The following is a 22,008-nucleotide window of genomic DNA, read 5'->3' on the forward strand; positions in this document are numbered from 1 at the left end:
TTTGTTACTGTGTCGTTAAGACGGTATGGAAATTATCATTGTTCTGATCGGCTGCTCTGTATTGTGCTTCATTCCAAAAGCAAGGCTGAAACATTCCTTATAACTTCAAATGAGTTGAGTAGGTAGGGCTAAACCAAGGTTATTACAGACAACTAAAACTATCACTAGAACAAAAACTAGTGGTGAAAAAAATAGCTCCTCAACTGTAATAGAAGCAGAAAGATTTGTAAAAACACAAAAACTGATTCAAAACTATAATATCCTGACAAACAAACTAAAACTAAGTAGAATTACTGTGAAAAAAAAACTTTAGTTTTAGTGTTTTCAGTGCATAAATGGGAGTTTAGAAGTTGGTGTCTAAGGAAAATTGGAGCCTAGCGCAGTCTACTGTTATGCTAATTTTATTCTACTCTTATCAAATGCCTGCTATCACAGCGTTCATCATAATATCAAAAACTGAAACTAAATAATAAACAAACTAAAACTATTTGTTTTCAGAAAATAAAAACTAAACTTAAACTATTAATGCACCCTTAAAAACCAAAATGAGAAACTAAAGAAAATTTCAAAACTATAATAAACTTGGGCTAAACTGCTAAACTGGCTGTTTTAGCAGGTTAGTTTCTATATGTGGACTGTATGGACTAAGTGAACAGTAAGTTTTAAAACTTTACCAATGTTTACATACCACATCAAACTCTTTTATTTCAAATTGAGAGGAAAAAAAGATCTTCAGTGATGTGGGCCCTGTAAGTTATGACAGAAAACATTTTTGTTTCTATTAAAAAAATTACAAAGACTGACAGCCCAAACCGTTGACAGCCAGTGTAAGTATGACATTCTGTCAGTTTGTTCAGCCTGTGTATGGTGCCCCCTGAGTGACTTCAGTATATCACAGAACAAGCTTGTGTTTCAAAACTCTTACTAAAGAGACATGACACCACTGAACAATGGAATGAGACAGCATATAGCACATGAAGTACCATGTGTTCATCATGCGTTAGCACTGTTTACACAGCCCTGTCTCGTTTATAATTCCCATCGCTCCATTCGTTTCTTCAGTGTGTTCAGTCTGAAGATGCCCCCTCTAGGTAATGAGGGAATCTGTTAGCCTGAGAGACGGACGAGCGAAACCTCACATGACAAAGTTAAACAGTGGACAGCTGGAATGAGGACTAATGGTTGAAGAGGGGATTTTGACCGCTCCCTTCCCTTCTGTTTGATTTGCAGAAGCGTTTTGTGTACTTGCCGGCTCCTGGCTTTCCTCACATGCTTTGCGCGGCTATAAAACTGGCTTAGCGATGCCAGTGCTGATGGCTGCTACACACATGGTTCGTGGAAGCTCTGAAGCTAATACAGTAGAGCCCGGATCTCTGTCCATGCAAAACAATGTTTACTCTGGAGCTGCCTTCCCCCATGCTGCTGGCAGCCATCTTTCTTTATCTATTTTTCTCTTGCACGCTCTCCCAGTCTCTCTCTCGCTCGCTTTCATTGAGCAGAAGCCAGTAATTGGGGCATTGATTGGTGAGACATTTATGCAGGCAATGCTAAAGGCCGTTTTTTGTTTCACAAAGCGAGTTTGAAGTGTGAAACGTTTTGAACGCTGCTGTGCTGCCTTCCAGTTGCGGTTTGCTTTAATGGCCGTGCACTTTGCCACTGGACCGGTCACAGGTTTCATGATATCATGGCTTTGTTTTTTTTTTTTCCCCCCAGGGACGCCACCGTGATATTGTAGGAAAACATTAACCTTAAGTTAATGTGGTTGAAGCTAATGCGATTTAGCTCTAATGTCATTTAACAATGTAATTTCAAACAGTGGCCTAACTGAATTAATTCATCATACTGTACATCTTGCTGCATGACTCATTACTGCTTTGGTTTCACTTCAAACACAGGGGGGGTTTGTGTTTGCCTGCGCTTTGTGTGCACAGGTACGTCCTACTTAGATCACAAGGCCACAAAGAAAACAGCACAAGGTCTCAATCATACTGTTATTTGGAGATTGATTTTTTTTTTGTTATAACATTACCTTCTAGCTAGTATTTGGAAGTCAGTGGGATTATAAGTGAATTAGATTTGCTTGTTTTACCAGTAGAGTAAACCATAATAAAATTACATTTTCATATGTAGACCTTTTTGCTCTTCACATCTGTGACCTTCTCACCATTCACATCAACCTAATCTGGGTTTAAGAGGCATGTGCATGTGTATTTAGGTGTTTGTGTGTTGTAGAACAGGTTACAGCTGTAAAAGCAAGGATGTTTAACCTTGCAGACAAGGAAGCTTGAGGTGTGTTTTGTTTGCAGTGTTCAGAGACCCATAACACACACACACGCACACACACGTAGCTGTCAATGTAACAGCAAATGACCTCTCATGAGCAAAGAGCTAGAGGAATACTAGCACTGTTGATTCACGTTCTGCCACCCAAAGCAACACCACAGAGTCAAGCACAGCATGCCTCAGCCTGGAGACACTCAACAGCAAGATTAAGGTGCTATTGCAGTAGTGCTGAATGGCTTGTACAGTAACACAAATGTGTTGAATAGCTTCTTTCATGTTAAAGTTTGCAGCGAGGGTGTCTAAAAACCTCCAAAAGCTTCCATTGTGTCTGTGCATGGCTGTTTATATCGACAGAAAAATGTCTGTGTCAAGCAGAGTTTTGATGCCAGTCAATGTATCCATGTCATGAATGATTCAGTTTGCTGGACAAATGGGTAAAATTTTGCATTTCACATGATATTGATGGTAAAAGGCATATCATGGAGAACAGAAATGTCCTCACTTTTTTCAGTTAAACAGTTCTATATATGGAGTTTTATATATTTCTATATATGGAAAGTTTTAGGGATTCACTGTAGGGATTGTGAGCCAGTATTTGCTATTTTTAAGGTAATATCTGTCGATGCTGATGCAGATATATAAATATTTATAAAATGTAGGAATTGGGACTGAATCCTCTGGACTATCATTACAGACAAATGTAACATTTATGTGTAAAAATGCAGTAAAATGAATAAAGTGCTTTGCTAGAGATATGATATTTTAGTGCAGAAATTCAGCTCATTTTTGTGATTTATATGACTTTGACAATGCATCGTGACATGATGATATTGTAGTGATGTTGTGCATCAAGGAGATGTCAGAATGTGTACTAGAGAATGGTTGTTCTGTTAATTATGCCATCTAATGCAAACTCATTGTTTGGACATCAAAGTTAGCAAATTATGAGCACTAATCAACAGCTCACTGGAACACTCCTCCTGCCTCCCAGCCCTAGTGTCATTAGTAAGTTGTGCAACAACATGATTGTAGTTATCATTTTTCATCATTCAAATTGTGTTAAAAGTATCATGACGATACAGAATCGCAAACCCAGTATTGTGAATCAAAACAAATCAGACTGTATGCTGAATGTATCATTACACCCCTAGCGATAAAGAAAGGATATTATGTTATACTTTCTACTAAGAACATGAGTGTCTTAATGGATGTTGCTAGTTGTTAAAGATGTTAGAAATGTGCATGAGAAGACAGAGACTGGGTAGCTGTCACTAGGCTACTACTAGCTGAAATTAGCCAGAACCAAAAACAATTCAAAGATATTTCTGTGTTCTCAGTATCACCTCGACAAACATGTTGTCACGTCATCCACTGAGGAGGAAGAAAAATGTGGTTTAGAAGCCCAGGAGTTTAAGACACTCAAATCATTTGACCATAAATAATTCCCTGATGAGTATCAACAAAACATCATTATTGTTATATACTCTTACGTAAGCTGAGTAAATTGTACTAACTCCATTCATTTTGTTGATAGTATAATGTTTGAGTATTTTGGATGTACATGTAATAGTTGTACTAATGTAATACAATGAAGTAATTGTAAATTAAATTAACTGCTAGACTAATCTAAGCTGTCATTGTAACAAATTCATACTGTTTTGCAGAAACTTGATAATGGTGTACATTGATAACCAACTTAATGTTACTCTGGACCATCTTGCCAAATGCTTTCAGTTTAGCTCAGAGTGTTGAAATTGTGAGTTAGCCACCACAGAACCACACTCAGTATGTGGGATCTTTGTAAGTCACAGTTTTTCAGTCAATACTGACTGAGATGAGTTATCATAATTTAGAAAACCATGTAGACACCCAAGGGAAGGTAGGCTGAGGAGAATGACAACACACAGATGGTAGGGTAAACAAGGTGGAAAGAGCCAATCGGAATGATGTGAATTTTACTCAAGGTGGTTGCTTTGACCAAACACTTCGGTCACGCGTTTGACCACACACGTTGATTCAACTCAAAGATCCCGTTTGAATGTCTGAAATTGTCAAAATAAAGTTAGGAGAAAAGCATAAAAGTCCAAATAATTTAAATATAAACATTTATGCAGTCTATCACTGATACACAGCACTATGTCAGCTCAACCACTGAATTAATTGATGTTTTAGCCAAAACATTAGAACATATTTAGTTTGAGCTGAGGTGACCAGCTACTCCTGATAGGCATCAAGACTATTTCATGTGCTTGGCAACCATCACTTTTACCGTAGGTAATTCTGAATAAGGCTAAAACTAGGACTAAACATGTGCAGTCTGTTATTTATTACAAATGTGCATATTTAGTTAGAAGAAGGCAAAATAATCCAGCCACACTAAATTTTCAACAGTCTTTAAAAATAACCCATTACTGGCCTCTTTGTATTTGCATGTGAAGTCAACGTAAATAAAAATAGTGAATATAATACATTTAAATAAAGTTACCTTAACTCAAAATATGCTAAAAATGATTTTACTTAAAATGACTGAGTTACTGTCTCAGTAATTCATTTTTTAGGTGAAGTTACTCCAACTTTCTGTAGTATTTGTGTTAAATTTGTTGTTTCATTAAGATGTGCAATTAGGTTTTACAGTGTAGTTTCTTGGTATGATAATGTAACACTTTTGTTTGTTTATCTGTTGATCACCTCTTTTAATGTTCATTTCATTTCATTTCAACTTATCATAGTCTATACTCTTCCCTTACCTGAAGAGTGTATAATATGGCGGATGTGCCCTACTGCATTTAAGCAAATGCTTTAAGGACTGGGATTTTTTTGCATAATGAAATAAAAGGTTATGAAAAACCATAATGTGAAGCTTTAAGAGTTGCTGATGTGTGCTAGCTGAGTCATGCTTTTAGTTGTTGGACTAATAGACTTGAATAGCAGGTCAAGTTCTTTTTAGTTTGAAAAGTATCTTTTGCTCCCTCTTCAACCTCTTTTGATTGCTAGAGGTCTACTTGGTTCATCTAAACACAAAAGTTTGATTCAGAATACTGTCTACAGTTTATACTGGATTACTTCTTTCATTCTTTCATGCAGAGCATTTTGAATATCGTCACTGTCCAAAGAAAAACAAGTATCTGCGAAATAGTAACTTTACAGGAAAAGGCAAAAACACTTTTACTTTTTAATGTAAGTTAATGTAAGGAGGTTTTATTCCAAGTGATTTTAGAGCATGTCTGTTGGTCCATTCATCATGAAATTTTCACATAACATAAAGGACAGCTTGTGTGTTGAAATGATCTAGAAATATAAAAATAGACAAAAATGAGATCTATGCTTTTCTTTGGACAACGACAATATGAAATTCACTTAAACTTCATAGCACGCTTTACATCAGACGTTGTCACAATGCAGCTTTACAGGAATCCAAGCTTCTTTTTTTGTCATCCATCTATTTATATTTCGTGTGACTTCTGAGCTACAATAGGATCCAGAAACCCGCTTCATTTCCTCCAGGATATGAGGATGTAATTCTCAAGTGTTTCAGACATGCTAGTTGTGGAGGGGAGCTGCATTTTTGCCTGTTAGGATCTGGTCTGAAGTCCCTGTGCGTCCCCTCTGCAGCTGAGCCTTTCACTCATTCGTTTGAGAGATATGATGATGAAGCCAGGGAGGAATGGCTATTACCCTAGTGGCTGTTTCTTAAATGGCGAGTACCAGGGGACTACACTGCTTGTTTTTACCAAGCTGCACTGAAGAAAATAGGACCCTCAGAATGAAAAGGTTAGTCTGTTGTACTCAAACCGTAGACTATTCTTGGATTTCAGCCTAAATGTGCATTGTCTTGTGTTATTTCATTTTATTGTCATAGGCCGAGAGATTAGATTACTCACGTAGCGGATGCTTCCCCCTGAGCCTTTTTCTGTTGAATATTAAGCAGAATGTATTGAACTTCTCAGCGTAAACGTTCAGCTTCTTCATAACAATAAGTGTCTTTGACTGAATATTATCAGCTGTGGGGAATATTCAGTATGTTCTTTGGAACATTTGGTACATTGCTGCATGCCTGTCTCTCTGAGAGCCACAAGAAGCTTTTCCCAGTGTTCCCCCGTGGGGTGCTGCAGATACTAATGGCAGTGTGTGGTAAAGGCCATTTTTTTGCTCTCTCTAGCTCTCTCTCTCTGTCTCTCTGTTCTCTCTTGCACTTTCACACTCAGTTTATCTCTCTCACTCTCACTTTCTATCTGTTTCTGACACCCTCTGTCTCTCTTTTACTCACACTTTCTATTTCTCTCTCTCTTTCTCTCTCATACACTCTCTTGTCACTGAAAAATCTTGATTTGCTTCCTTAAGTCTTATAATCATCGCTGATGGAAACAGACAGGCTCTTGGTTACTTCAGCAGTTTGCCTTTGGGTATTTCTCGGTTTCTTTTTCACTCTTTCTTTCTCCTTTTCTAATTTTCTTTCTCTTTCACTTGTCTCTATTTAACTCACTCTCTCTCTTTAACTCTTTCTGTCTGTCTGTCTCCCTGTCTCTCTTTTTCCCAGTCTTTCTTTATCTCTCCTTCTCTGACTTTCCCTCTCTCACTCTATTTCATCCTGTCTTTTTGGCCCAATCCCATTTCACCCCTCAACTCTACCACTTAGCCCTCAGTTTTGCGCTTTCATGTCTAGGGGTAGGGTGTCCCGATTTTTGTTGAGAGGGGTAAGGCGAAGTGTTAGGGCTACACGTCCCTCCAAAAGGTTTTTATGAGAAAAAAAGAAAAAAAATGCTAAGTTTGCTGTGAAAGCAACCAAAGAAACCCACAAACGTAATTATTTTCTCCATTAAATTATTATAACCATTGTATTAAGAACAAGCATACAGAAGCTAGCTAGCTAAATTTGCTGTTCTACTTTAAATGGTGCAGCAGTTATATTCTGACACCTCACAGGCTTCAGCTTCATATCACCAAAGAATTAGGGGTGGGCGATAATAAATAAATAATTGTCGCAGCCCTTCCTCCCTCTTTCTCCCTGTCTCTCTCTTTCCCTCTCTTTTTTGCTCTCTCTTATTTGTTCTCTCTGTGTCTCTGTTTAACTCCCTCTCTCTCTCTCTCTCTCTCTCTCTCTCCTCTCTCTGTTTTACCCTCTCTCTTTCGCTTCCTGTCTCTTTCTTCTTATCTCTTTCTCTCTTCTCTCTCTTCTTCACCCTATTTCTCGTGCTCTCTCTGTCTCTCACTCCCTCTGCCTCACTTTCTCTCTCCTTTCTCTATTCTCTCGGTTTCACACACTCACTCTCTCTTTCCCACTCCCGCCCTTTCTGAGTCTCTCCTTTTCTCTCTCACACTCTGTTTCTATTTTCTCTCTCTCTCTCTCTCTGGATGAAATCTGTGAGGATTCTCTTCAGACTGCTGTTTTGTGCTCATCAATGAGAATCTATTGATCCAGAGCAGCCTCCCTGCTACTAAGCCCTGAATCAGATGCGAGATGTATCGCCTTCGTCCCAGTGCGTCACTTCTACCTGTGCTGCCTTGCCATCCATTAAAGGAAAGGCTCTGTTGCCATGTAATGCCCAAAGGCAAACAGTTGAAGTAACCAAGAGCCTGTTTGGTTCCATCAGTGATGATTATGAGACTCAAGGAAGCAAATCAAGATTTTTCAGGTGGGAATTTAAAACACAGAAGAACATCTGCTGCCATAAAATAAAGCGTTCAGGTCTAACATTGGCTTCTTTCTATGAGTTTATGATGTTGTAGTCACAGAGCTTTCAGGCAAAGTACTTATAAGGATGTGTTTAGTTTTGAGTTCCACACGGGCGCAGTATAAAAGGTATTGCAATGCAGTGGGCAAAGTGATTTCTTGCTATAGAGTTGAAAAGCCGTTTATTCTGTGTGATGGTTAATGCAGAAATGTCTTGAAAAGGTTCCTACAGGTGCTCAGAAACTGTAGATGCCATGCAAAAATGTAATGTAAAAAATGCACTACCCAAATATGCATAATAATTTAGCTTCAAACCTTTGAATGTTGGCTGCCAACCATCTGCCAAGTTCTATCACACTGTATTCATTATTTGAATTATTCTGGTCTTTCTTATTTTGGACCCTCAATTGTCTATATTACAGTCAGTGAAACTGTTTTTCAAAAAAGTAAAAGGTATCCAGAGTATTCAGTAAGTATTGTGACACTCCTTTATGTTAGGAAATTTAGCTACTTTAAGATACAACCACTGCTGAGACAGATTCTCAGTTGAGCACACACAACTTGTATAATCTCCATGGAAAAGCATTGCCAATGGAATGATACGCTTTGGAGCAGCTGAACATGAACCTAAGGTTACCATACATAATGCCAAGAATCAGCTAGAAGGGTATAAAGCCTCCCGGTATGGGGCTGTGGAGCAGTGGAACTGTGTTGTCTGGAATGATCATCCAGTATTTTGAGGATGAGTTGGAGTGACGTTTGTGGATCCACAACTAGTCATCCAACATCAGTACCTCACCTCACTAATGCTCTTATGACTGAATGCAATCAAATCCTCACATCTAGTGTAAAGTCTTCCCAGAAGAGTAGAAGCTGTTGCTGCCACTGATGGAGACAAACTACCTATTGATATTCTTAATTTCAAATGAAATATTGGGTGAGTAGAGGTCTGCAATCTTTTGGACATACAGTATACTTCTCAAAGCCATTGTCACATCTAGCTGGATATGTAACACAGAAACCACATGCTGATTCATTTTACTATGCCCAATGTGGATATGCACATGCCAGGTTTACCCTAGCCAGTAACGTTTTTAGACCATGGACCGAGAACTTCTGGGATGGAAATGATCAGTTTTAGTGGTCTCGTTACCTTGCAGTGTGTCTTGTGAGCTTGATACCAGGTCTAGGAGGATGAGCTGCATCTGCTGAGCTTCTTCCATTGAGGTCCTCAGCAAACAAACCACACAAAATATCCATGATGATGATAAATTCTAATTCATTACACCTGTAGTGTCTGTGATTCATGAAAGCTGTATTGGAATGAGAGGGCTACAATTGCGGCTTTAATAGCTGTATATGGTGCACTTGATTTATTTTGAACGGTAGTAATGAACATATCTAAAATTATGGTTAATTATGAAATGTAGTCATTATTGTTTTCAATGGTAATTTTGAAAATGAATATTTGAGTACTCATTCGGAATACCGTGTTTGTAAAATCTGTAAAATGCTGTTCAGGCCAGCCCTAGTTAGGTATGATAGGGTTGAGTCAAAAACATTCTGATTGCTATAGCAATGCTAAAAGTGGATAAATACTGCAGAAGTGCATCAGAAATCTTGAAGAGAACACCTTGCAGATGATCTGTGCACAGAGAAAGAGAGAGCAAGATGCTCGTAGATAACCTCACAAACTCATGCACTTTTCATCTGTTTACTTACTCTGTTTTATCTTTGTCCATTCAATTAGCAGGTCATGGTTTGATTATTGTGCTCTACTAATCAATGCCCATTCTAGATAAGTTGGATTTGCATAAACTTCAGATCTGTAATGCTAACTGTCTTTTTGTACCGCAGGTCTGTGAGCAGCCATGACGAAGTCGTATGAATTCAACTGGCAGAAGCATGTCCCTGATTTCTTGCAGGAAGGTGCCGTCTTTGACAGATTCGATGAGGTAAGTCACTCATGCTCAAGTGACTAAGCATAGTGCTTAAAGGAAAATGCATAAGTAAATCATTACAGAGTCAATTGGCCTCATTCAAACATTCTTAAGAAGAATTTCTTCTTAAAACCCACTTATGCAGTTTTCACGAAACCTCTGACATTCACCAATGTTTTCTTTTTTTGGCATTTGAACAGAATATACACACACTGAAGAGCACAGAAGTATGAATAATTCTGTGGTTTAAGAACACGTCATAAATCTGACAGACTTTTTCTCAGGACCTTTCTCAAAAACAAATTTAAGAAAAAACCTAGGAAGATATTGGCAAATGAGGCCCATTGTTTACAGTGGTGTTGACAGGAACCAGATGTCCAAACCAATGCCTCTATGAGCTAAGTCACAGAAGACTATAGCGTAAAATGGTTATGAGTATGTTTCTGAATCCTGAGACATTGTTTACAATAGTTTTGAGATAAGGTTTTGGCATACACCATTTAATTATTATTTTTTTTAATACAGTCATGGCAGAGAGGTGCATGCAGGGCTTTGTAAGACAAATTAGTACTCAATTTTTTTAAACATTTACCACTATTTTACCATTTTCAAGATTACAAAACTCAAAGATGTAAAAAACTTAGAGGTTTTTATCTGTGATATAAAATATCTATTTGCTATCCAAAATGAGCAGTGAAAAAACAAAAGTGCTATATTTGTGCTATATTTACATTTACCTACTCAGTGACATTCTGTCTCAACACTTGAATTATGCAGAAATACAGCACTGTGCAAAAGTCAGTGACTGCCTTCATTTATTTTATTACCAATCAAAATTGCCATTATTTCTGAGGTGATTAGTTGTAAGATAATCCATTTGCATAAAGTAGGAAAAAGTCAAATAAGAATAAGTACAAATATGAGAGTCTCTTGAACTGGAGTTAAAAATATATTAAAAGTTGAAGAGAAAATAGGAGTTCTCACAATTGTGCAAGACCTGGTCGACTATAAAATGAAAAAGAAAGAAAAGGAGAAAAATTGTTAATCAAACAAAGAAGCTGTTGATGTTCTGTGAACAATGGACTGACCACCCCAAAGTCCAGACCTCAACATCATTGAATGTATGTGTGATTATTTGGATCATGAGAAGCAAAAAATGCAACCAACTTCTAAGACTGAACTTTGGAGGTGTGGAAAAATATCCCTGCTTATTTCTCAAAAACTGAAAGCAAGAGTGGACAATGTAAATACTGAAATTGATATATTAGTTTTTGAGGCTTCTGAAAACGTAATTGTATGTTTTCTACTGTTGTATGTTTGCTTGTACGTTCTTCTGTTGTTTTTTTTTTCTTTTTTCAGATGCTGAAAAAAGGCAAATACTTTTTTGACTGGCTGTTTTGACTGGAAATTAAATAAATGGTCTCTGACTTTTGCACAGTACTGAATGTAGACTTCCCCTTTTAGTCTTCTTTTGTGAAAGCACACACAAAATAACCCCCATAGTTCTCACACAGCCATTCTAAAGGTGAATGGTTTCTCTTTGCTGCTGTGAAACAAACAGTTTGTTTGTTTGTTTGGATTGCCTGAAGCTGATCACTGCCTTTATCACACATCCTGCAAATCCTATTTCAAATCTTGTTATTCTGTAGCATAAGCCAAAGCCATTCTCTTAGTTATTATGGAGTGAAGGGCTCTGCATCGATCATTTGCACTCTGGGGCATTAAAAGCCTCAGCGGCGGCGAACCTCTCTGTCACTCTCAGAAGCATCCAGACATGAGGCGAGCGTCCCTGGAGACGAGTGGCGCTCGTGTCCCCCTTCCCCTCCCGTCCTGCGGCCTTTCTTCATTTCCCCGCCTAACTCAATCAGCCCACTTAAATGGGCTGAAATGGGAATGGGCGGTGCTTTGTGCTACCCAAAGGACAAGAGCAGTGTAAACATCCAGAGATAGACACTTATCTGATGGGCGAGAGGTTCCAGCTCAACCTTTTCATGTCCTCTTTATAGCCGAGGAGGCCTCTCTTGAATAATGTGATTCAGCCAGGCAGGCCTTTGGCTGGGGCAGCATAATCAAAGTGAATTTTTGATATAGCTTCAAGAGCAAGATTGCGTCTCTTGTTGCATATCTGTGAAAAAAAAAAAAACTTGTTTAGCTACATCTGAGGCAGTGTAGTGCTGAACAGAAATGTTGTTTCATTTCAGAATCATGTACAGCATTAAAACTATCATTAACCCTGTGCGATGCTTTTGAAATCCAAGGCCGCGTTATAACATAGGCCACTTCTGTTGCTCAGGAGGCCAGCCACACATGCTCCATGCTTGATCTGCAAGCATATAAGCTCAGACACCCATCTTTTACAGGTGCATAATTACATGCTGAGTTAAGTGGCACCTCGAGCAGAGCCGACACAGATCGGAGAGTGCACGGTTCAACTGCAGTGATCATGCAGGCGAACGGCAACCCTGCCGTACAGAGATTACAAGCACAATATTTTTGATATCATAAGAAAACCTTATCTCCAAATGATAACTTTATAGAAGCAGGAAAAAAAATTATTTAACTCTCTAATGCTGTGGCACAAAGCTACTGTTTCTGCGCTATGTAAATTTATTTCACACTTAGGTCACATTTTACAACAAAACAACAATAAGCCCTTAGAGATCTGAATTCTGTTGTGAAATAACTACTGTCTATCCAACATTAAAGGCACTACAGAGATTAAAATGGGGCTGGGCGATATGGTTAAAAATGTATATTTTGATATGTTCAGCCTTTTAGTGATAAGCAGTATTGTGGCTTAAAAGAGTGATTTTCCAATCAGAAGAACTGTAATTTGGACTACATGGCCTTCCTTAAATGCAAATGTAGAAGTCACCAAACCTTTGGCAAGCAAATTGGAAATGTTACCGCAATAACAAATGAAGTACAGTAACAAATATTTGTTTAGCAATATTTAGTTTTCACTAAATACAGAAAAATGTTTCCCAATCACATTTCTTTTCTAGTTTAGTTTTTAAGTACTAAACCTTTACCCTCCAATCCTCTGACTCAGTATCTGTGAATTTTTAGCAGACACTCTTATCCAAATAAATACATGCATATCCATAAATTTCATTTACGGTAGATCAGTGCAGTGTTATGAGTTTTACAAATATGAACCTGAACAAGGAATCAGATCCACCTCTTCTGTATGCAAGGTGATGATTTTTCCAACTGCTGAACTGTTCTACTGCTTTAGGTGTTTAGTTATTGCTTGAGATTTTAATTTTGCTAATGAGGAGTAAATCACTCATGCTCATGAACTAAGAAACAGTGTCAGCATAAAATGTGCATCAAGATCACTCAAATATTCACAATATTGCCTAATTTTCTCAATCTACAGAAAATCATAGAAAATATATCTTATATATTCAGTACATTGGTCAGCCCTAGTTGAAAACATAGTAGCACACAGAAAGCTCCAATTCCACATGCTGATACATTTTACCATGGCAAACATGGACATGCACATTTTGTCAGTACTTTGATGGAAAATTTTAATAATTTATTCAGGATAATACTTAAGTTTCTGAATGGATCGGCAACTATTCGGCAGCAACATAGCTATAGGGGGTCTTACTGTATTGTACATGTAAGCATATAAACAACACAGCATTACTTTGCTCAACTCTTTCTGCAGCTGTGGGAGCTTGTCTGAGCTATGCCAATTCCTAGCATAGGCTACCACTTACCTAACTAGCTAAAATTCAAATGACAAGCTTTGAAAGAAGTGAATAAGTGACCGTAGTAAAGAAGAAGTTTAGTAATGTGACAAAACATCTGTGCCTAGAGCTGTGAAAGGTAGTTAGCCATTACCCACTGTGGTATTTGTGTTACCGTAACTAGGAAGTTAAATACAAGATTATCAATCATGCTTTGTGTTTAAAATTTCTCTCTAGTTTTGGAAGGTACACTAAAGTAGGCTAGAGGTCACTAACCTCTCCTTGCTTTCTTGCTTGCTCCCCACAAAATAAAATCAAAAACCTTCTCAGAATTTGTGTTGGTGCATTTGTCCTGAATGTTTTACACAATATAAAGACCAGCTTGTGTTTCCAAATGATACAAAAAAAAGAAAGAATGGGAAGTTTTTTTTTTTTTGACCTTTATTAAAATGAATGAAATCTGAGTGAATTGTAGGAGAATAATGAACATTGTGCAATCTCAGTAACTAAATTGCCCTGCAGGGTACTGATCTCTTGATTAACGCCACAGATGCCTAGCCCAGGAATGAGGAGGTAAATAAAAAGAGGACCTCATGGAGAACAGTTACGGCTTATCCTGTGCCCACAGAGCAGCAGACGGTGAAACCATGGAGCTGGACTCCATCATGGCTCCAGCTGCTGCCTTAAAGGCCGTTCGCCGCGTGCTCATTACCCCTGCTCATGGGTGGCCACTCGCATTAATGACACTCAAGTTTATTAGCACTTCGGCCATTAACATTTTCAAGTAATCCTTGTGCGTTATACACGCTGCTGTTTTTATCTCCAAAGCAAATGGGTTCACCTAGAGCCATGACACAGAGGACTGCCTGGCGTCCTCAGAGCAGCGAGAGCATTAGCAGGAGTGGAATTACAAAGGGGCCCGGAGCCTGTGAAGTGGCTGTACACTGAGGAAGAGGACATGAACGGAGCGCTGGATTCATTTTCTGTCCGGCTCTCCAGCACCAGTAGACCACTGCTGGCGCAGGCTCATCTAATTGGCTTTACTTCTGGAGGAGTATTCCGGAGCGTGGGCGCAGGGGCCATCCATTTTTTTTTTCCTCTGACTCACTCGCTGTATACCTTAGAGAGAAGAAAAAGGAAACATCCCCTCCTCCCTCTTCCCTCTGTCTTTTCTTTTTACTGAAGTAATTAAAAGGGTAATATCTGTCAGCTGCACAATCCATCCTTTCTCACTGGCGCCATGCAGAAGAAAAAAAAAGTGCTTGCTGTTCAGATCCATCTCTCACTCAGCCTTAGGGGTTCCCTTGCAGGACTGCCAGCATGAGGTGTTCAGTGCAACCGCACATACACCGCTTGGTTTAAGCCCCGTCTGTTTCCCAGTCTCCAAAGCCTTTTTTGTTGTTTACACTCAGAAAATCCACTTTCTTCTGCAAGTCTGTGGAGATGGGGACAAATAGAAAGTAAACACTTCATAAAAGAGAACAAAATGCGAAAATTCGGTCTGGGACAGACTTGGAATCTTAAAATTTCACTTATTGAATTACAGCATTTGTATGCAGTACTGTACAAAACTCAGAGACCACGGTTTTGTGTATTTAATTTCCATTCAAAACAGCCAAGTACAAGCTGTTCATTTTTTCAGTGTGAAAATGCGGTAAATATATATTAAACAGAAAATTACACAAAAGCCTTTAACACTGAGTAATATCAAATCTATCAGTATTTAATTTGTCCGCCCTTTGCTTTTGTTTACCCCACTGCCACTGTAACTGTTCCATCCTTCTAGTCTGATAATATTAATAATGAAAAGATACAGAGACAATATCAGATAAACAGTACTTAAAGCTTTCATCTTTAAGAGAGAGGAGACAATCAAGCTCCACTTTTGCTTTAGATCTGAAAAAATCCACAGGTGTTTCTGTCCATCCTTCCACTGTAAAGACAATTCAACTCTGTGGGCCTGAAAGGATGCGGAGCCATTAAGAAGCCATAATGGAGAAAAGTCAATAGACAGATAGGAAGAAAATTGCACTAGAATACCAAAACTGGACATCTGGTATGTAGAGTAAGGTTTTCTGGACTGATGAGTCTAAATTTGAGATCTTTGGATGTAATAGGCAGTACGTATGCAACCAAAGCAATGAAAGACTCTAAAAGAAATATCTACAATCATCAGTCAAGCATAGTGCAAGTTTGGGAATGTATAACAACATGAGTGGGAGATTTGTTTTTGATTGAAGTCATTTTGAGTGCTGATAAGTACAAACAAAGTTTAATGCATCATGCAATACCCTCTGGAAAACGTTTGGCTGGGAAGAAATTCATTCTACAGCAAGATAACAACCCCAAACACACTGGTGACAATACCAAGATGTGTTTATTAAAAAAGAAGCATTTGAAGAAGTGTTCTCAGAACAATAGATCTCAGCATTGTTGGATATGTTTAGGATTACTTGGACAATGAGAAGCAACCAACTTCTAAGACTGAACTTTGGAAATGGTTTCAACAAACATGGAAAAATATCCTTGCAGATTTCTTTGAAAAACTGAAAGCAAGTCTCCCAAAAAGAATAGGAGTTGTAAAAAGTATAACCTAAGGGGTCCTGTATTGACTTAGCTTCTGTGTAGTTTTATGTGAACATATATGTATTCAGCTTTTTCTGACACTGAAAAAATGAATTACTTGCATAAATGAAAAGGTGGTTTCTGACTTTTAAACAGAACTGTGTATATGTGTGTATTTGTGAGAGAGAGATGTCTGTTTTGTGAGTTGGCCTGACACGTTTATTACTTAATCGTCTGATCACAAGTATTTAAGCTCACTGCAGTTGTTTTCCACAGTTTTTTAGTTAGCTTTCACCATCATAGTTTACATCGCAACCAACAAAATGTGAAATTGTTGCATTTATCTAGACACGTCATGAGTCTAATGAAAACAACAAAAAATCTGACTTCTAGCTTCTAGTTAGCTTCTTTTTTCAGGGATTCAAAACCTCATACACAGTTATTTGTTACAAAGAGTAAAATAATTGTCAAATGAAAGGGTTTTCTACATGGTTGCAAACTTTTTTAGTACCTTACAGTCAATTTAATTTGCTATATTCCGAATTTTATGATGTGGATTCAGTCTAAAGTGTTTGTACTATTTTATTGTAATATTAAATAAGTATTAAATAAGTACTACATAGTATGTAGTACTGTACCAGCTATTTTAATCGTGTCTTGGACGCTTAAGGAATGTTACTACTTTTGAAATAGTACTTTTTGAAACAAATTAGCACAAGAAATAGTTTTCAGCAGAGAATCACCACTGATTGTGTAATTTAGTCCATGACAAGGCTCGAGCTTGATCTAAATGGACCTACATCTTCAAATTTCATGATTTTAATGGCCTCTGCATGATTATGCCCTCTTGGGTCATGCTAATTTACTATGCATTAAATCCTTATCAGCTTCCAAATGGCAGTTCTAGCTCTGTCCGAGCTAAATGTGCAGTATGAGAATGTAGAAAGCATTGTATTGGGCAATGTTCCCTCTCTAATGGCAAATCCAGGACTACTTTCTCCTTTCTCCTTTAATTTGTGCCCTAAAGCCTTAGGCATTCATCTGCAGAGAGCTCACTTCACATGACATTTTATGTTCCTACATTACCTGTCTGCTCTTATAAGAAAGGAAACTCGTAACTCTGGAGGTTTTCACAGAGATTGGAGAGTACGGTCAAGTAACACAAGCAAGCATTTACATGCACATTGAAGTACTAATTTTGATAATGGCTTGTGAAAATTGAGCCCTTGCTTTTTAGCATTTAATTTAATTAAACTGGTCATTGCCGTTTCTTAACCGACTCACCGACTACTTTTCTGTAGATTAAACTACTGAACAGACCCTATTTTTCATTAGCACCTTAAAAGGTTTGAAGAATTGCATCGGTATTCTGTTTCAATCTAAACAACGCTTCAGTAAAAGAAGAGAATGGTCACTCCATTTCAGGATTGTTTTTAGCATTCCTTGTTCAGTTGATCTTGCAAAGTCAGCTCCATTTAAGGGGTGTTTCATTACTGTATTATAAGTGTAGTGGAGGGGTAGAAGATTGAGACAGTATGAAAGTAGACTTCCACAACAAAACATAGCCACAAATCATTACAGTTTTGACACAGTTTTCTTTTCAACCCCCACCCCCCTAAAATAAAATGACAGATGAAAATATTTGTAGGCCATATCAATAAAATACTTTAAGATGCATTGAAGCATTTTGATTTGCTACAATCAAACTGGGCTTCATGTAACAAACTACTCTATCTGTTATACATGACTGCTGATGTGACTTTATTAGTGTGATGTGACTGCATTTAGGTTACTTTATTCTGCCATCCTGCTAGTTACAACTCTAAGGACAACCTCACTAGCAACAACAACAAAAATAAAAAAGAGCACTGCACCACGGTTCTCATTGCAATTAATCATAAAGTTAATGTGCATTATGCTTAGATTTATCAAAAATGGCCTACTAGCTTTTTGAGGTTAGCCTGGCCGAAGACAGCTCAATACGATTGAAATGTCTGCTCCTCATTGTCCCCTACTCGCAGTCTCACAGGCCAAATTGCATATCATCAGAGAGTCTGATTTTCATTCCTTAAGTGGTCAATAACTGCCTACTTTGACAGGAAAGGGCTGTTTAACTGACATTTAACAAAATCAAATTTGAATTTTGTGTGACATGTATGGGCAGGTGGTTTTACAAACGGTGCTACAGGACAAAAAAAACATACATCAGAGTCGCAAATTTGCAAGAATATTTCATTTACTAAGTAAATTCTTTAAAGAAATTCATTTAATTCACTTTTACAGATACGATGGCATGAACCTTATAAACTTTCTTTAATCCAGAAACAGTATTGATCTGAAAGGCTCAGTCGTGGCATGCAAAGCAGGCATGACAAAACCTGGTGCGTGGAAGTGCATTCACACAGACGTGTGGATAGACAGTCAGAATGGAACTGACAAAGGCCCAGTACTTTAGCCATCTTAGCATGCAGAAAAAGTCTGATGCCCCATTTACATGTGAGTGGAGCATCTGAGGCTGAAACTACCTCCTTCGCTGTCCTCTGAGTGGTGACACAAGTCACTAGTCAGGAGGGCATGTTAAAAACAGTTTTGAACAGAGGGAGCCTGTTTCTAAAAGTTCAGAACGTTCTTAATTTCTGAGCCTGAAAGTGGGGAGCGAGTGCTGCATTTAGATCCATGCTTGTCCACTGTAGCACTGCTTTAAAATAGTAATACATTTATCAACTCTAGCCAAGCTGAAATCAAAGGTGGCCCACTTCTGCAGCCCCAAAAACCAAATGTGCACGGTGCCACTGGGATAAGCGACAGCCTACAGTGGGTCACAATGGCGATATCTGCAAATACACACAGTGATGAGCACTACCACCCTAGTAGTCTGAGCACTTGAGCACTGTGCTTTTACAGGCCAGGAGTGTGGCGTCAGACCCGGCTGGATGTTGTTAGGAGGCAGGGAACACCCGCTGGGCCGACATGGCCTGGGCTCTGTTCAGTACCACTCATCACACATACTCAGTCATTCAGCTGCTGCTGGACCAGCCAAGCAGCCAAAAGCTCTACCAGAGACAGCCCGCTCTGTGGGAATCAGTCCACAGGCACAAAGGAGAGTGTGAGGTGGTAAGGGCTACGTCACCTACGGAGGACAATGAGGGTTCCTCTAGTGATGCAACTGAAACAACTGTGCCTTTTAAGCCTATTAAACAATTAAAATAATTAGTCACAATTAATCGCATGAGTTTAGCTAATCATGATTATTTGTCTTATTTGCTCATATTGGAAAATTGGAAAAAAATCTCCTCCCCCAAAAAAACAAAAAAGAAAATGTTAACTTTAAATCACATGAATGCAGAGTAAACATTAATATAGTTTTTAGTTTTTATCATGTGGGCCACATGTTTGTATAACTGAGTGTGTATGTCATAAACAGTCAATGGTATGCACTGTAGTCGGACTCCTCTACGATTGTGGCCCTCTCCCTCTCATACCGCTACACACCAAAAAAATGAACCAACAAGGTTGCTTGACTTACGAACTTAAAATATTTCAACAAAAATAAATAAAATTGTGTTGTCTTTGAGTAACTGGTTACGTAAATTAGACAAAAATTAATAAAAGTGCATTTCAGTGAATGAAAGCTGTTTACATTGATCATTACAAGAGAATTGCATTCCATTGAAACCCAAAAAAATTGCACTGAAATGTTTCAATTTTGCTCCATTAACTATTAACCTTAATGATGAGATAACAAAGTCTGCGCATACTGACTATACTGAGTTTGACTGAATGAAAATGTGAGACATAATTGGATTAAAGCTGTAGCTGTACAGTTTGATGTCGCTTTTGTCAATTTGCTGCTCGTTGTTTTATCCATTCTTTTCCTATGAGTGCTGTCCGGTGTTGTCTGCTGAAGGTATCCTTTGGTGCTAACATTACTGATATTTCCAGCTTCAGCTGCGTGTTTACTTCAGACTCAGTGTACTCAGTGTAATTCATGGCATTGCAATGGTTAGAAATAACTTTTATCATGAAAGCCATCAATGGAACATTGTGCCATTTAAAAGCTGTATTTGACCAAGGGAGCTGCAGTCACAGCTTCATAACAAAATACAGCATGCGAGCAGCTGGGCTTTAGGGTGGAACTATGGATGGTTCAGAGCATCAAACTAGAAAAATATGTGTAAACAAACAAAAAAAAAATATATTAACACGTTTTGGCCTGTTACCTTTGACACCACTACACATTGTATTTTGCTTGTTAACCTCTTAAATGTGGATCTCTTCCTCACTCTCATAGCTACATAACTTACACATTAGTTTTCTATTAGTTACTGAATAATTCATAGTGTTTCTGGATAATAAGCCTGTGTTTCAAGGGCCTAATTGAAAAACCACAAGATGATGAAAGTTAGTTTTTTTGGTGCTATTTGAACATTAGTGATGACTCAAGCAGGAGAGGAACATCATCTTTTTAACCACCTTTTCTAATTCTCATTCAGATTTGTTGTATTGTGACACATGTTTTGTTTTGTTTTCCTCACTCTGCTGACCACAATGCACCATCCATCCTCCATTCAACCTGGATTGCTGCTGTAAATTGACTGGTGCCAGTACTGCTACTGTAGCCTGAGCTTCTACACAGTCACAAATAACATTAAGACATGACCTTCTTCCAGAAAACAACATATTGGCTCAAGCAATGTAATCAAATCATTAGTTCTGATTATTATCTGGTTTGAGGCAAGCATTTGTTCCCGGAGTATTGCAGAAGTGTTATGGCGGTATGCCCAGATATGAAGTGATAGGAGGCTTGACTGTAGTCACTAAGGAACCCTGTGTTTGCATCCAGGAGCTAATGACATTCACGATTATCTTTACATGTGTGTGTTTGTTCTGTTCCCCACAGGCCATTTTTTGTGATTACCTCTTTGAATGTGTTGGAGGTGCATAAAGTGTGCATTGAGAAAAGCTGAAATTCTGGTGTGCCGACTTTGCACTGTGCTAAGTATTATGCCAGTGTGCATGTGGCATGTAAATTAGAACTGATGGGCATCCAGCCATTAAAAACAACTCTGCTGTTCCACAGGATCCATTTGTCTTTGAATCCAACTGCCTTTTTAAAGTCGACGAGTTTGGCTTCTTTCTCACATGGAAGAGCGACGGAAAGGTACAACAATTGTGTTTTTTTAAACCATGCCTTTTTTTCTGTCATTTAAAGAGATGTTAGGCTGCACATTCAAGTGTTCTGTCCTTTAATAGCCAACAACCATCTATTATATATCATTCATAACTTATTGCTGAAGTTATTACTGTCATTTTGCTATATCATTTGAATTTAAATCTTTTCCGCACAAACACAAAAGTTGTATCAATAGAATGTTTAGAATCCACATTCTTGACAGCATTTCTTCACTTGTTTCATAGAGCTGAGTGAGCAAGATTTTGTTTTTGTAATCAGATTTTTATTTGAGTTTTTAGGGAAAACGTACATAAAATGGCAATCAACAAACATATTATACAACCCCTTTTACCCTCCACCCACACCCATCCCAGCCACCACATACATATATACATACACTCATGAAATCCCATGATAAAAACAAAGTGTTCACATCTTCAATTTCATTCAACCACTGTAGCTGGATTTGCTCTATTAACTCTAGCTAGGTGAGGAAGAATTGATGTAAAATGACAATATGCCCTCATAATTGCATTTTCTAAGGGTTAATATTTATAAACTATATTTACACTGAATATTCAGGCATGTACTGATTAGAAATATTATTTTGCTAACAACACAATATGTGTAGCCCAAGAGAAATGTCTGTGTTCACAACTGGTAGCACCATTACAA

General features: G+C 38.1%; 1 protein-coding gene across 2 annotated transcripts in view; it reads left to right on the forward strand.

Moving 5' to 3' along the window:
- The window catches only part of LOC118815569 (1-phosphatidylinositol 4,5-bisphosphate phosphodiesterase beta-4-like), a 92,699-nt gene that overhangs the window by 21,656 nt on the left and 49,035 nt on the right, over positions 1–22,008 (forward strand). For both annotated transcript variants that reach the window (XM_036581777.1, XM_036581778.1), the window contains exons 4-5: positions 9,812–9,909; positions 21,241–21,321. In XM_036581777.1, coding sequence (XP_036437670.1) covers positions 9,826–9,909; positions 21,241–21,321 — 165 coding nt within the window. In that variant the 5' untranslated portion in view covers positions 9,812–9,825. The remainder of the gene's footprint in view (positions 1–9,811; positions 9,910–21,240; positions 21,322–22,008) is intronic.

This window comes from Colossoma macropomum, unplaced genomic scaffold, assembly GCF_904425465.1.
Source record: "Colossoma macropomum unplaced genomic scaffold, Colossoma_macropomum, whole genome shotgun sequence".
Taxonomy (NCBI): domain Eukaryota; kingdom Metazoa; phylum Chordata; class Actinopteri; order Characiformes; family Serrasalmidae; genus Colossoma; species Colossoma macropomum.